This window comes from Acinonyx jubatus, chromosome A1, assembly GCF_027475565.1.
Source record: "Acinonyx jubatus isolate Ajub_Pintada_27869175 chromosome A1, VMU_Ajub_asm_v1.0, whole genome shotgun sequence".
NCBI lineage: Eukaryota > Metazoa > Chordata > Mammalia > Carnivora > Felidae > Acinonyx > Acinonyx jubatus.
In genome coordinates this window covers 130,132,734-130,149,903 of record NC_069380.1, presented here as the reverse complement: position 1 = coordinate 130,149,903, position 17,170 = coordinate 130,132,734, and the positions used below count along the sequence as shown (strand labels likewise).

General features: G+C 44.1%; 1 protein-coding gene across 2 annotated transcripts in view; it reads right to left on the bottom strand.

Annotated features, from left to right (window-relative positions):
• RGS7BP (regulator of G protein signaling 7 binding protein) overlaps nt 1–14,952 on the bottom strand; it is a 108,265-nt gene extending 93,313 nt beyond the window's left edge. Inside the window, exons 1-2 of one of the 2 annotated variants that reach the window (XM_053223395.1) lie at nt 14,111–14,952; nt 13,061–13,227 (exon numbers count right to left, since the gene is read on the bottom strand). In XM_053223395.1, coding sequence (XP_053079370.1) covers nt 13,061–13,227; nt 14,111–14,275 — 332 coding nt within the window. In that variant the 5' untranslated portion in view covers nt 14,276–14,952. The remainder of the gene's footprint in view (nt 1–13,060; nt 13,228–14,110) is intronic. The other variant, XM_027041124.2, reaches the window with a different exon arrangement.
• Nucleotides 14,953–17,170: the final 2,218 nt, after the last annotated feature.

Genomic DNA, 17,170 nt, shown 5'->3' with positions numbered 1-17,170 from the left:
TCTTAGCCAAAATATCAGGCTTTAAAACATGTCACTGGGGGTGCCTGGGTGGCTCAGTTCATGAACTCATGGTTTGTGAGTTCAAAACCGTTCAAGCTCGCTACTGTCAGCAAAGAGCCTGCTTCAGATCCTCTGTTGCCCTCTCTTTGCTTCCCCCCAGCTCATGTGCGCTCTCTCAAAAATAAATAAACATTGAGAAACATCTCACTGGGTTCTAAGTAAATATTCAGATGAACTCATGTACTCATGAAGTGATATGTGCAAAGGGTACAGCACATTGACATTGCTATTTCTAGTGTCCCTCGGTTCAAGACAGGAGCATTTACTCATTTACTCATTACTTGTTCTTCAAAGTTTGGTCAAAGTGCTACCATCCCTTTATGAAGTCTTGTTTCTTGGCTACTCCCACTCAAGCAGAGCTAATAGCTGTGTCCTTTCTGCCTCTCCTGTATCATCTGCATATTTCTATCACAGCATCGATGACCCTGTTCTGCAATAATTTGTTTACATGTCTGTCTCTACACAGATGCTAGCGCATAAATTCCACAAGGGCAGAGGCTGTGTTTTGTTTATTTTGACATTTCCAGAACCTAGCACAGTGCCTGCTTCAAGTAGGTAGTTCAGAGTTCGATGAACACCCCAATAAGAAAATGGGCAGAAAGGAGTGGGTAGATGTTCAGGGATCTCCTCCTACTTCTTTTTCCCCACTGTAGCTCTTTCCCCACGTCTCATGTCCAAGCTCCCTACCCTTCCCCAGTCTTTCTAAAGATCCTGTCCTGGGCCTCAGGAAGCATCACTTTGGCTTACAGATTGGGAAACTTTTGTCCTCACTGGACAGTTAGTATGGCGAGAGATGTATGCAAATGAAATCATGAAACTTGTGGTTGAGAGATCCACATGACACGATCTTGGACAAAATTATGTTCATAGAAGTTGCTGTATGAGGCTTCTGAAAGGGATGCACTTAATTGTCCCATGTGTTTGCCTTTTCTTCCCTCCTGGGAACATAGACACAACTTCTAGAGCCAAGCAGCATTCTTGGCACCTTGAGGAAAAGGCCTGCAGTATTCCAGAAAATCTCATATCTCATATCTCATATCTTTGGATCATGAACCAATGCTTCCTATCCCCTACCCCTGAGTTTTTAATTATGAGAGAAAATAAACTCTTCTCTGTTTAAGTCACTGAAATCTGGTCTATGTTACTTGCAGCTGAAGACCATTCCAAACTGATAATCTAGTTTTCTTTTTTTCCCCTCAGACATGACAATGTCACTTTTTCTTTGGACCTTTACACTTGCTCTTGCCTCTGGCTAAAGTGCTTTTCTCACAGATCATCACATGACTGGCCCCGTCTCAAGATCAGATACCAAGTTAACATGTCACATTCCAGAGGGACCTTTCTGAAAACCCTATCTGAAAATAACTCCCTACCTTGCATCCATCATTCTTTAATTATATCACTCTATTTCCTTCATTGCATTTGTCAATCTCTCAGTTGTACTTTCTTCTTCCTGTTTTGTTTTTTCTCAATACATTCAGGCTGCTATAACAAAACACCATTAACTGGGTGGCTTACAACAACAGAAATGTATTGCTCATTGGTCTGGAGGGTGGGCTGTCTAAGACCAAGGTGCCAGCATCGTCATGTTTGGGCTCTCTTCCTGGGCTCTCTTCTTGGTTCCTAGCTGGTGCTTTCTCACTGTGTCCTCACATGGTAGAAGGGGCTAGGGATCTTTCTGGAGCCCCTTTTATAAAGGCACTAATCCCATTCATGAAGGCTTCAACCTCATAACTGAAGCTCCCCCCAAAGGCCCTACCTACTGGTACCATAACTTTGGACATTCAGATTTCAACGTAGGAGTGGTGCAGAGTCACAAACATTCAGACCCACAGCATTTCTTGATCATCCTTACCATGAAGGCGGGAACCTTCTTTATTTTGTTCAGAACTGCTATATCTCCAGCACCTAGAAAAGCACGTGGCATATGGTGGATGCTCTATAAATAGTTGTCCAGAAAGGGAGGATACTTCCAGAGTTACAAATGAATATATTTCCCCAAAGAATATGCCATCATATGTTGCATAGGTTTATAATTTTGGAAGTTATGGGTTAAATGCATTTTATGACCTAACTGCTGTATAACATGGTTTATATGACATGATTTTCAAGTTCAATTTTTCTTAATGACTTTATTATAATCTAGATCATAGGTCATTTTACAGCTTATCCCTATATCCAGAAAATGCTGCCTCTCTACCTTTTATTCTTAATAGTTCATCAGATTTTAACTCCTTGATGAAATTCTTTCTTTGATTTATTAAAGGAAATTGTTCCAAAAAGAGCATCACTGAATCTCAGGTAGATGTATTCTAAATGATTTCTTTTTTAATTAATTAATTAATTAATTATTTTGAAAGAATAAGAGAGAGCAAGTGAGACCATGACCTGAGGCGAAGTTGGATGCTTAATCGACTGAGCCACCCAGGTTTTCTTGAGTGCCATTGCCTACACTCCTTGTAGACTCTGTCTCATTTCACTTCCTGTCTTGTGGAAACTGTACTCAAACTATACTCCTGTCTTATGAAAACTATACTCAAACGTACCTTGCTTAACTTCCTGCTTTCCCAAGAAGTTCCTGCACCTCTTATCTTTTCCATGGGTCTATTTAAAAGTGGCCAAATCTTGTTAATCCCTTTGGGACTCTTCTGTCTGTTGTGGATTTCTGTGTGAGGAGCATGTAGGCTGTAATGAGACTGCACGTAAGACCTCGACATTCAGGAGGCTAAATGATTTTTTTTTAATGGTTAAAAGGTAGGCTTTTATAGAGAGAACCCATAGATGTGGACTAATAGGAGAGGACCATCCTTTACACACTGTTAGGGAATAAGAAGTAGATCAGTTTGAGTAAGTAAAGAGTCAGATAGTAAAAGAAGAGTCCAGGAATACAGGTTGGGTGCTATGACTGAGATGGTTGGTTGTTGGCCATTATCCATTCTCCTCCTTTCCCTTCTAGTTAAGGTGTCAGAGAAGAATACACTTCCTAGTCTCCTCTGCAGTTAGGTATGACTACGTGATGCAGTTCTAGAAGTTTTGTTTGGGTTTACTTAGAAAGAGCTGACCCCTCTGGGAAGCATAGCCTTTCCCCCGTTCATCCTCTATTCTGGACTGATGGCTGGAGCTCCTGTCATAATCTTGCATCATCAAGTCAGGTTGAGGGTGGAAGCCATATGCTAAGAATGGGCAACAGAACAGTGATTCCATGTTCTAAATTCCATTCTAGGGCTCCTTTTCTGTGTGAGAATAAACCCTGGTATCTTTAAACAACTACTTCTTTGAATTTTTTGTTAAATGTAGCCAAACGTAAGCCATTTTGATACATATGCTCACTTGGGGAGCTTTAAAAAATATCCGAATGCCCAGGCTGCATCCCAGATAGTTTAAATCAAAAACTCTAGGGATGAAATTCAAGCACCAGCAATTTTTTAAAGCTTCCCAGGTGATTCCACTGTGCAGGCCAAGTTGAGAATCACTGCTTCAGGCCGACAGGCCTCGTATTTGGCATGTTCAAGAATCTCTTGGGAGATGGGGTGGTGCTTGTTAAAAATTTGAATTTCCACGTCTTGCTCCCCAGACATTTTGGTTCTTTGGGTCTGAAGGCAAGCCAGATGATTCTGAGACTGGGAATCCAGAGATCACATTTGAAGAAACACTGCTTTAGGAAATGGGTATTGGCTTGAAGTTTTAAATCAAAGAAGTGGCAAGATCAGAGGAAAATTATAGGCAGATTAGCCTAGAACCAGTGAGTAAATTGCAAAGAAGAGGTGAGAGACTGATAGTGAGGGGACCAACTGAGAGATAGTGTTGTGATTGATGGCCTGGGGGTACCAACTGTGAACTAAGAGGGTAACCTCAGAAATGGGGAGGAAGAGAGAGAGAGCGAGAGAGAGAGAATTGGTGCTGAAAATAAGGGTGAGGGGGGCTTATTATGAACTGACTTAATTGGGGACTGAAGAATACACTAGGGGTTTCACTTCTGGGTTAGTATGTATTTGACCCTTTTGCTCAAACTCCATTAAATCCGTATAGACGAGGAGTTTACTTATAGCTGCACATACTGATTTTTGTTAACCGGAATCAGCTCTTTTGTTTAAAGGCTCAGACACTTTATGCTAACAAGAGTCTACTTCACAAATTTTAGTATTTGTTTATATATAAATACATGTATACATACAGACCAGCAATATACATAGGTGCATATATGTATAGAGACAAGCAATTAAGTGTTATTCATGTGGTTTTCCTTTTTTTAAAGTCACGTCTTGTAGAGCAGAGGAAATAAATGAATATAGTTACTGCTCTCGAGCTGTGCTATATGTAGACAGCTTTTTAGAGGAGTTGTAACTAACCCTTCAAGGGCTAAAAATATCAAGAGTGATTTTTAAAGGTGATCTTAATGGAAAATCATTATTTAACTATTCAGTGTCCAAGCAGACAGACGTCAGGGCAATATTTTATCAAACAACTTTCATTAAACATAATTACTTGGAGCAGTTCTAAAATACACACTGCCTGCTGACCTGCTGTAATAATGAACACCTATACCTCAGAAATCAGTCGTCAGTGTGCTTTATTTTAAAGTCTTCTGTTGTTTAAAAACAACGTACTGGTTTCACAGTTAGAAAAAAAAAATAATGGTCCAAAGTAATAGATAAGTCATAAAAAATCAGCTAATCAGACTGATCAATTCTTCACCTAGGTCTTTGTCAGAATAGATTTTACAATGCCGCGTAAAGTCAATGAACAAACAAAACAGACGTATCCTCACTGACATGTTTCCCAGGGTGCAAGCATGCATGAATCACGGCCGTGCTCTCTTGCACCTCCCCATACAGATAATAAAGTGACAACAAATTTTCCTCAAGTTCATTTTAGATTTCGTTTTCTCTCTAATTGACACATCTGTTAAGAAGGCTCTAACAGGGTGAAGGTCATTAGACTGCTATCTTTTCCAAGCATAAAAAGGCTAACTTCAACAGGCCACGGGAGAGCCCTTGTCTAGATTCCATGCCACCTGTCATCTTGTCACTGATAATAGCATGGTTCTTTAAGTTGATGTGAGTCATTACTATGTCACTTGTTTCCAGAGTAGGCCTCCTGTCCTTAAGCAATAGTGTTAGTTCCGTTGAGGGAACAGTGCCTGGCCAGTTCTAGCCGTGAAGACCAGAGAAGGTGAACACTTTGTATGTGGACTGTCACGTGCTTCCTCTATCCCCACCCAAACACCCTCTCCTGCGGTTGGATTTTTGTACCACCTTTGTGTGTTCCATGTTGACACATTAGTAGTTAAATTAGTCACTGCCAAGTGCTAACCACACCAGGGATTCAGGACCTTTGTGATCACATCCATTTCATATAGAAAGCATTCTTCTCCATGGTCACAAACCCCACCCCTAATATCAGCTAAGGTCTAATGATAAAGCACTGGGCACGGGGAGGTCTGTGGTGGGGAAGTGTTGAGAGAATGTACCAAGTGCTGGGCAAAACTCTACCTCCATTCCCACTGGGCCCAACAACCCAAAGTGTGAAGAGAATTCCTACAGATGGGTCAAGGGAATCTGCTGGGTTAATTTATGCCTCCTCAGCCCCAAATTCTTCTGTTGAAATCCTAATTCTCACTACTTCAGAATGAGATCTTATTTGGAAATAGATCATTGCAAATAGAATTAGTTACATTAGCATGAGGCCGTGCTGAGTAGGGTAGGCCCCTAATCCGGTGTGACTGGTTTCCTTAAAAAAGACAAAATGTGGACACAGACACACACAGGGAGAAGGACACTGAAGACGAAGACAGATGCTTCAACACACCAAGGAACAACCAGCATTGCCAGCAAATCACCAGAAACTGGAAGAGAGGAACAGATTCTTCCTCCCAGTCCTCAGAAGGAGCCAATCCTCTCTGTACCTTGATCTTGGATATCTAGCCTCCAAATCTGAGGTTTAATCTACCCAGTGTATGGCATTTTGTTACTATGGCCCTAGCACAGACTAATTCAGAATTGTTCTCCCTTCCTTCCCTTTGATGGCTGGTGTATTCTTTTGGGGCACACATAATCCCCTTTCATGATTTGACCAGTGAGGGTTAAAATTTTGAAAGCAAAAACACCTGTAGTAGAAAGGGAACATACAGGGCAGAGTGGGTGGATTGGAATGGCTGCCAACCAGGCCTCTTGTACTAATAAGACCTCCTCCATCATGTGGATTAAGAAAGCTGTGAGGGCTGCCTCCATGCATTTCCATACTCTCCCACTCCACGTACTGGCTGCTGTCTCAGCCCCAGTGTGGGAGCGAAGCGTTACTGATGGAGCTGTGAATCTGTATTCTCCCTCTCCCCGCCCTCCCAACTTCCTAGCAAACGGAACAGAGAACAGACAAGAACCAGCTCGAAGGGGGGACTGGGAAAAATGGAGCCGAAAAGTCAAATGGTCAAACAAAACGAAAACAGACTAAAAAAAGGGAAAAAAGAACATGAGGAGAGATGGGAGGAGAAAAGGAGAGAAAACTAGGGAGCAGGAAACTAATTGCTGGAGGGAGAAATCTGAAATCTAGGTACGAATCTCTAGGACAGTGATTATATCATTCTCAGAAGCCATTAGGAAACTAAGATTCTTCTTGTGATCATATGTTCACATCTCAATAAATTCTCTCTCGAATTCAATCATCAAACTTCACGCATGATGCTTTTGTTTTTTGTTTTATAGCTTAGTTCTATAAACAAAGTCTGTGATTCTGAGTGAATTAACGCAGAACACTGGAATGATGAAACCAGGACTCAGAAGTCATTCAATGCAGCCCTCTCAATGAGGTGTACAGAGAATTTAACATACTTGTCCAATGTCTCACAGCCTTTTGCCAGAGCTAGGCCAAAAGATTTTGTAAATATTACATCGTTTATGAGGAATACAGTTTGATTCATACAAAGAAAACATTTAAAAATTTTTTTATTGTTTATTTTTGAGGGGGAGAGAGAGAGAGGGAGGGAGGGAGAGAGAGAGAGAATGAGCAGGGGAGGAACAGAGAGAGAAGGAGACACAGAATCCAAAGCAGGCTCCAGGCTCTGAGCCCCCGATGTGGGGGCTAACTCAGGAAACCGTGAGATCATGACCTGAGCTGAAGTCGGAGCTTAACTGATTGAGCCACTGAGGTTACCCCCCTACAAAGAAAATATTTCTAAACTTAAGTGCTTTTAAACCCTCACCTATCCGTATTGTTGTTAAGGTATTAAAGAAGAAGGCTTTTGATAGTATTCTGGGAAGCCTCGACCTGGAAAATTCCCCCAAACATAATGAAAGGAACTAAGGGCAACAAAAATGTATTTCAACCGAAATAATGATTTGAAAAATATTTGATGAATAAATTTATTTTTCATGTGAGTGTATTATAACCTGAATTTTGAATGTCTTATTAATAATTATACTCACACGAATCTGAATTTCATAAAAGCATTACTACATGCTACTCAGCCTTGTGAGTGCTTGATGTATGTTCACTTACTCAGTCCTTAGGGTGTCATCTGATTCAGTCCCATTAGTTATAAACCCATTTTGCTGATGAGGAAACTGAGGCAGAGAAGGACAGTTATCTACCTTCATCAGGTAGTTACACTATCTGTAAAAGGCAGGGCTGAGATTTGAACACAGGCCGTGGAGCTCCAAAGTCGGTGTAGTGACACCGGCGGGCGTGCCAGCCTGACATCTATCACCCTGGGAGGCAATTTGCATATCCATCCACACACATTACTTGTAAGTGCTAAAGCTAGGACTTTATCCCAGTCTAATCTGATGTCGAATCAAAGCTCTTTGCCATCACACGATACTGCCTCGCACATTTTCCTACTTAAACCTCACTTTCACTCTGTCAGCAGCCACTAACAGAAGGTAGTGGTGAGAAGGAGATGAAGTGAGACACAGGCGCCATAAAAACAGTGCCGGAAAAGGATTCCCAACCCTCAGCCCACCAGCCACAGCATTATCTCTTAGGGTCTCCTGGAGACCGTCGGCTCCTCCGGGTTGTTTCTAGCCTGCGTGCTGTGCTCCTTTCATTCTCGAGATGTGGTGTGTTTGATAGAATAGACACCAGACTAGGGAGCCATAGCCATGGTTTCCAGGCTTAGAGCAGCCTTGGACTGACACAGCGTCCTCTACAGGCTGGGGAGTCAGTCACATCCTTGGCCCCCCCAAATCCTCTCAACTACCGCACGGTGAGCATCACAGGTAGTTTACAGAGAAGGGCATTGAGATTCAGACAGTGAAGTAATGCCATCCAGGTTACAGAAGATGGTACTCCATCCTGGTCTGCCTGAATGCTAACTCTTCTCGCATACTCAACCCGGTTGCCTGTAAAGTCGCTTGAAATCCTCTAAATCGTAAAAGACAAAACGAGGAAATTGTGCTGAATCAGTATGTTCTGTGCCTTGAAGCCCTAGGGATTCTTTAGCCGTGTCTCAGAAGTCATTTTGGGAAGGAAGTCCAAGGACACCTGGCTCGACAGACACCTACCTCTGATGTGTGAACTGCACACACACAGACACACACACACACATACACACACACACAAATACCAAGCAGGGCACAGCAATGCCACTTTTGACCTGCCTTACAAATCTGACTTTCCACATTCAGACTGAAGGAAGATTCTGCTGCTAAAACAGATTTGGGGACCACGACAGCAAAGTCATCTTTGAGGCCCCCTTAGCTTTAATACCAAGGAGAAAATCAGCACCCTCAAGGGACAGCAACTGTCGTAAGTCAGTGCAGGCAGAGGAGACCCAGGACTCAACTGGCTGGCTCTGTCCAGAAGACCTCAGTTGCTGTGCTGCAACTTTTGCTGATCTAGACACAATCTGAGAAAATGTTTTGACTGTGTCTGTGAACATGGCCTTCTTACCCAGGGCCAGCTAGTGAGAAATACAGTGGGAGTTTTCTCAGTCAGGGATGAAAGGGGTTTTTATTTTCTTCTTCTTTTATCTTGCTTCATCCTCTTTTTACCTTGTCTACCTCCAACTCGGTCTCCTTCCTCTGGCCCCGAAGCCAGGGCATAAACAGGAAAGGAGTGGTCTTTGCTGCTAAGGAGTGAGTGAATTGGGGCACCTGGGTGGCTCAGTTGGTTAAGCGTTGGACTTCAGCTCAGGTCATGATCTCATGGTGCATGAGTTTGAGCCTTGTGTCGGGCTCTGTACTGACAGCTTGAGCCTGGAGCCTGCTTCAGATTCTGTGCCCCCCCGCCACCCTTTACTGCCCCTCCCTGGCTTGTGCTCTGTCTCTTAAAAATAGAACATTGAACATTGAAATGAACATTGAAAAAAATTTTTTTAACGGGCACTTGGGTGGCTCAGTTAGTTAAGCCTCTTGACTTCGGCTCAGGTCATGATCTCACGGTTGGGGAGTTGGAGCCTTGTGTGGGGCTCTGTGCTGACAGCTCAGAGCCTGGAGCCTGCTTCAGACTCTGGGTCTCCCTCTCTCTGCCTCTCCCCTGCTCATTCTCTCCCCCCCACCCCCTTCCTCAAAAATAAACATTAAAAAAAAGAGAAATGAGTGGATTCACTTACTCCTTCAAGTTCTGCCTTTGCAGCACCTGTGTTCCTACTCAGAGCAAAGCTTTGGTGCTTGGGTGAGAGCTGTGAGGCAGGCATCTTGACACATGTGTGGAGAGCTAAGTTTTCTGTTTCCCTGTCCGTTCAGTTCATACCCCTTTTGCTAAAAACCAGGTATGTAGAAAAGAATGAGGGCAGTCAAAGGCAAATGATATTCATAGTGATGGTGATCATACCTTTTTAAAAAGCACTTATTGAGCTCTATTTTACACAGCATAAACTTCACTCATTTTAAGTGCGCAATTGAATGACTTTTAGTAAATACATAGCTGTACAGTCATCACCGAATTCAATTTGGGAGCACTTTGATCACCCCAAAAAGTTACCTCAAACTCATATGCAGAAACTCCCTGTGGCCACTCCCAGATCTAGGCAACCACTGATCTACTTGCTGATGCTTATAGATGTGCTTTTTCTGAGCATTTCATATGAAAGGAATCAAGGATCTGTGGCATTTTGTGACCGGTGTCTTTGATTTAGCATACTCTTTTTGTGGCTCATCCATATGTTAGCGTGTTTTAGTATTTCACTCCTATTCACATAATACCTTTTTAATGTGTGTGTGTTTTTTTAAATTTACTTTTGAGAGAGAGAGAGAGAGAGAGTGCCAGCAAACATGAGAGGGGGTGGGGCAAAGGGAGAGGGAGACACAGAATCTGAAGCAGGCTCCAGGCTCTGAGCTGTCAGCACAGAGCCTGCTGTTGGACGCGAACTCACAAACCGTCAAAGGCCAGTCAACATGACCTGAGCTGAAGTCGGACGCTTAACCAACTGAGCCATCCAGGCACACCTTACGTAATACCTTTTAAAATGGCAGCAATATGTAGAGGAAGGATGATGGATTTCAGAAGCAAGCAACGTGGGGCCAAATCAAAGTCATACCACTTCTTAGTTGTGTGGATTCGGGCAAGTTCCTTAACCTTTCTGAGACTCATTTGCAAAATAAGGATATTAATCCCTCCCTCAGAGGATTATTCTATGAATTAACTGGATTGTCCTGGAAAATGATGGGTACTCAAGAAATCCAGTCTTGGCCTTTACAGTCCCTGGGAACCTTTGCTTTTCTTAACCCTGCTTCAAATTTTAAAGTGAATGCTACAGTCTTGCTACCAGCTTTCACATCAAGTTTGATATGAGAGCCCACATACCTAGCAATATCAGGAATGGAATGCCACCAAGGGGAATCATATCCTTCATTAATGAAACCCAAATGGTGAGAAGCTAAAGGGATTTCCTTCAATTATATTTCTGTCATGTTTTATTTTTTTTTATTTTTATTTAAAAAAAATTTTTTTTTCAACATTTTTATTTATTTTTGGGACAGAGAGAGACAGAGCATGAACGGGGGAGGGGCAGAGAGAGAGGGAGACACAGAATCGGAAACAGGCTCCAGGCTCTGAGCCATCAGCCCAGAGCCTGACGCGGGGCTCGAACTCACGGACCGCGAGATCATGACCTGGCTGAAGTCGGACGCTTAACCGACTGCACCACCCAGGCGCCCCTGTCATGTTTTAGAAAAAGGTTAAATTGTATTTATTATTTTAAAGAGGAAAATGTTTCAAATTGTATCTGAGAACATTCTACAGAGTTGGCCTTACCTCTTCAAGGCTCTAAGAACACCATATTTTCCCACTAAATCTTAAAACAAAAACAAAAACAAAAAAAACTGCTGTCAATAACATCAACCCTCAGATAGGTAAAAGTAAGTAGCAAAGGGCTCTCAACTTCTGAGTATGTAAAATCCATCTCACATCCTCCAAACTCAACTTTGAGTCAGGAATTTCAGACTCCTTCTTTCCTGAAACTTTGGAAGAGTCTGAACTTCTTGTGTTTAGTAAAACAGACTAAACTGAACTCCTTGTTTGTTTCTCCCCATTTGAATTGCAACTTAAAGAGGTCATGAATATAATCCCATTGGGTACTCTTGGACACAGTTTACAAAGATGCTACTCTTTAGCTCTGAGCATAAAATTTCCTGTTCTAAACCCATTCGCTCTTCTGAATCATGGTTTCTCTACAGTTTTTATTCCACCACTATTCCCCTTTGTGTTTCTGATTGTTTTTCCTCCTTTCATCTCTGGGATTTGTCACACCCGCATTTCTTCCCCCAATTCCTTAAACACTGAATTCCCTTCCATCTCCTTTATGGAATCCCAGAATCACTTCCTGTTACTCATAGTATAACAGTTAAACAGAAAAGGCTAAGGCTTCTCAGTATTTCTACTAAATAAAATAGATTTGTGGCATACTTTATCTCTCACTTCAAGGACATTAGATAGTGTATCTTTCTTCATGATAGAAATGCCACTTGTTAAATGTAATTATTAAGAAAGGCAACGTATGGTTTTCTAATCTGTATATACCAATAATAGTCACTATACATATTATGGGTATTATACATATTATTTACGTTAAAGATGGCAAAGAATGATTCTTTCAAATAAGTAAATTAGATACAATTCCTACATGTGATCAATCTGCAACATTATCAGGTTAGTCTGACTTAAACTTTGAGTGTGATAGACATACACAGATAAGCAGATAAAGGCTATAGCCAGATGAAATCAAGCACTTAAATTAATGTATTAGTGTAAGGATTTCTGTGTTTCCATGCCCTGAGCTCTTATTTGAAAATAGTAACTGTTGACAAAAATCCATGACTAACTTCTTTCCTGATACTGAGAGATCAGGAAGAAGTAAATGGTGTCTCAGAAGAGAAGCTTTCACTCTATTACCACCTAAAGTAGGCTTGGGAATCTGTAAGTGTGATAAAAATAAAAATAATGGGGAGGGGCCTATAAAAAACCTAGGTTTAGGTAGATTTGTGAATATCCCCAATTTTTAAATTAATTTTCTTATGTTAAAACTTCCTTTTCATACACTACAGTGAGGAGAGTACTTTATATCCAAGACTTTATTTTAGAGATTTTATTTTAAATGGTATCAAGGAGTTTATCTGATGGTATAAATATAGTTGCATAAATATAGGATTTAGCAAAGATTTCCTCTCTACTGTATAGGCCTTTTGTGCAGTAGATGTTTAGCAGCAGATGACAAGTAATCTTGAGGCATGATGACTTAACTTCATTTTGATAGCCAAACTTTTGGCAAAAAAATCTTAAGCCCCAAGTTCCAATATGTGGACAGCATATTGAAAGTTAATTTTTTTAAAAAAAGCACTTAATACCCAAATCTTTCAATATATGTCCATACAAGGATCACAAACCTTCAGATTGTAATTTGGCATATAGCTTGCCTGTAGCTCTCAAAATAATTCTGATCTCAGAGTGATTTGGTTAAACCCCCACATTTTCAAAGATCACCTCTGAGGTCTTGGCCACAGTAAATTACTGTCAGCATCCATGCATCATGTATATGAGTTACCAAATAATGCCAAGAGTCTCCTACCCTGAGATGGCAGCAAGTTTTTGGTGTGCCTGGCGGGCCATTTCACAGCCTTTGGTTCTGGTCTTGTGCATTTCCGCCCGGAGTGAGGGGCAGCTGACAGAGACATCCCCGATAGAAATGACCATCTCTCGGTACAGGGCCACTTGAGTGTTGAACTCTTGGACAAGCTGGAAAAGAATTGAATTTCTTTCACGAAACATCATTAGAATGTTTCCTATTGCGGTGTGCACAAAGGTGGGCTTTCAGTGACCCCTCAGCCAACTCCACAAGTTGCCAGCTAAGGAGCCTCCAAATTGTTTAATGATCAAAGCACTAAGATGGTAAGTTTCTCTTTGTCCAAGACACGCGTTTATTTTTCATGGGTAAGTCTGGTCGTGGAAGCTCTATTTCAGGACCTACTCACTCCCACCCATTCAGACTCAGTTTCTGAAGAGCAAGAGCATATGCCACTCCCAGGTCACTAGAGTTTGATCTGGGAACTCTTACATAGAATGCTCCCCTTTACTACAGCAAAGATAAGGACGTGTACTTGCGAAGGGATAAAGGCCAAAGGTAGGCTGCCATAGGCAAACCTTCACCTCTGGCCAGGCCACTGAACCACACTGGCTCAGGAGCCTGAAGGGAAGACCGGCCACAAGCCTGGGCGCTGGAACCTTCGTCCCCTCTGCAGCGCCCCGTGTGCTGTGTTTGGGTTTATTTGCTGCTGTCTCCCCACAAAGCAGCACCCCCAGCTTCCCAACCCCTCCCTCCCTGGTAAGCAAGCCAGTTCCCCGAGTCTTTCGTATCCACCATTCTCTGAGGAGGTAGAGGCATGACTTACAGCCGGTGACCCTAAGTCCCTTGCCGCGGCACTTCTTTGTGGGGGCATTACGACCCGGCTGTCACCCTGAATCTGGGGACTGCAGATTTAAAAATAGTGCATGTGCACGTGATCGGCATGGAGGAGCTGAGGGTGGGGGAGTGGCTGGCAGTCAAGCAAACGATTAACATACAAGACTACCCCCACCTCCTCTCCAAAAAAAAAAAAAAAAAACCCCAGTTTTCACCTACCATCTTGCAGTCGTCCAGGGCTCGTTGGGTTTTGTGGGCGCTTTCGGAGCTGCTGCCCCTGCGCTCCCACTCCCCGCTCTGCAGCGGGGGCTTGCTGATCTGGAAGATCGAGGAGCGGGTGGACCGGCTGGGGCGCTTTTTGCGCCCATTCGGTGCAGAACTCATGCATACACATCCACCAAGCCGAAGCCGCTGGTGCAGTGCGCCCCGGCGCGGGCGGCCCGGTCGTTGCCCTGCGTGCCGCCAAGCAGCCGGAGCCGGGAACCGAGGCGCGGCGCTCACAGGGCTGGGGCTGGCTGCGCGGGTGGGTAACCTTCAGCTTGAAGGAGAGCCTGGGAAGCGCTGGCTATGCCGTGCAGCATCGCTTCCACTAGCAGCGAGGAAGGGGCTCGGTCAAGTTCTGCTCAGCAGCATTGCCGGCCCTGTCCCGGGAGCTGGGCGCTGGCGCGGACTCGCACTACCTGCCCCTCGGCATGGATCGCAACGCTGGGCGAGAAGGAACGCGCCGCCCGGCGGTTCTGAGTTTCCATTCAGATGGGGGAGCAGCTTTCAAAGCCTGCGCTGTAAGGTGGGGGGGTGGGGGGGGGATGAGTGTCGCTCTGGCTTCAGTGTCTTCCCGCAGCGGCGCTCCGTCGTCTTTCCCCACCCTCCCGCGTTGCCAGGCCTGGAAGGGCTGGCGGTCCCCGAAGCAGGCAATTGGCTCTAATAGGCCGCCTTGATCCCCCGTCTCTACGGGCTCATCTGTTTGAGGATCCCAAATGAATCTGTGGCGGGACTGGCAGACGCAGGGAATCGGTCCGCCTGACGTTGTGCGCTGCTCCGCACATTGATAGGACGGGAATACTAATGTGATCTGTCCATGGAGCACCCCCCCTTCTTCCTCCACAGTTTATGCACTTATCCAATCAAATCCCCGGGAACGTCAGTTGCAATATTACTTCATCTGCGCTATTATTAGAAACGAAAAGTGTCATCAGAGTGGAGCACATTGCCACATGCTGGGACCTAAACATGGATTTCTCACCAACCTGTGTGCGTTTAAGGCCCTCACCATCTGAGACCATCTGGGGCCACACAGATCATCAAAGCCCAAACAGAGGAGCGTGAGAGATGATTGATTGAAAAGGTTGATCTCTTGATGACCTAAAAGGAAAGCTTTATTTCCCTGAGTGGGTTGTTGATCTAGTTGTGTGCGTGTGTGTGTGTGTGTGAAGTATGCAGGGAAGGGAACTGGCAGCCAGAGGGGCAGAATGCACAGAGGGCGTCAGCCAAATTGGTCCTTGTCCCATTTTAACCAGTGAAGTTCCTGTTCTTGTGTTCCAGAGTGTCCAGATGGGATCTGAGGGGTTCCCATTAGAGACTTAACAAGAAGAGCCAACAGTCCTCCTTCAGGCTTTCGAAATGACCACTTCTCCTTTATGAGTCAGAGGCCAGTGGAGGTGGTCCAGGGAAGTGCAGGGCATTCCTACAAGAAGCAGGGTGGGAGTGAGTTCTTCGGCCATTGGAGTCCACTGTTACCATAACACCCTACAGAGGTGGGGTTGGTATTCTGCTCCCGTGATCTGAGAATGCTTGTTCCCCTGAAGGATTTATTTGCAGGGGACAGATAAACAGGTATACCACCTCTGGTCAGTCTCTTAAGGGGATATGGAAAAAACCCAGAGAGGCAGAGCCAGAATAACACCTTAAGGAGTGCGTCTCTAGGATTTTTTTTTACAAGACAGGTAAGCATAATGGAGTGGTATAATAAGAATGATATTTTGGTCTTTGTCCCCAGTACTGGTCACAGAGCTCCTAGTTTCCTGAGTAACAGGGCTGACAGGAGTGTTTTGTCACCAGAAAGATTAAGAATCAGTTAGAGGTTTGGAACTTTAAACCCCACAACCAACTTCCCTGAAGAGAAAGGCTCGAGATCGGCTTAATCGCGAATAGCCAATAACTTTACCGATCATATCGATATCATGAAACCACCATAAAAGCCACTACACAATAGGGTTCAGGGAGCTTCCAGGTTGTTGAAGATGTGGAGGCGCTGGAAAGGTGGCTAATCCCTCCCATACCTTGCCCTGTGCATCCCTTCCTGCCTCATATGCTTTATAGTCAACTGGCAGGTCAAGCCCTGTCCCAAGTTCTATGAGTCGCTCTTACAAGTTACCCAATCTGAGGGGGTTTTGTGGGAACCCCTGACTTGGTGTCCGGTGTGACAGAAGTGTGGGTAATCTGGGCACTCGGTACTTGTGATTGGTCTCTGGAGTGTGGGTGGTCTTGTGGGACTGAGCCCTTAAGCCAGTGGAGGGTGATGCTAAGTCCCAGGAGTTAGTGTCAGAATGGAGATGACTCGTAGAACCCCCAGCTGGTGTTGGAGAGATGAAGAAGTATTGTTGAAGGACACGCCATGTATTTGGAGGAGGAAAATACCCTAACAGGTGGACATTGGAATGGATGTTCAGTTGTATTTGCACAGTTTTTTCCAAAAGGTTGAGAATCAGTTTTCCCTAACAGAGAGTGAGAAGGCGGAGGCATCAGCCCCCACTCTGACCTTGGTGTGCTACTCTCTCTCCAGGGGTTTAGATGGCTTGGAGACCGGGGCGGGGGGGGGGGGCTCTTCTGCTGGCAGGGTCTCCCCCGATATAGGAAGATGAAAGAGGTTAACTCTTCACCAACTCTCTGATTGTCCCTCCTTCCTCAGTCCCAATTTTCTCTGTACTTCATGTGTGTAAGGAGAAAAGGTTGAGAAACACATCAGGTGATTCAGAGAGATTTGCTAGGATTTGGTGAGTGATGGGGAAGCTGAGGAGGAAGATTCAGGCAGGCTAAGGGGCCTTAAGGAAGAATGGATAATACTCACCTGTAGACTGTTTGAGCCCTGTGATATAAACCCCTTTCATGACAAGTAACTAACACCCTCCCCTCCAAGGTTTAACCCAAGTTGGGCAGTGCTTTGGAGAGCTAAAGGAAAGGAGGTTTTATTTTACACGTGTGTGAATGTAGAAGACAGAAAATAGGATTGTAGTGGCCAGCCTTCTGGAAATCTTTTGCCACAGCTCTGTTATTTCCTCC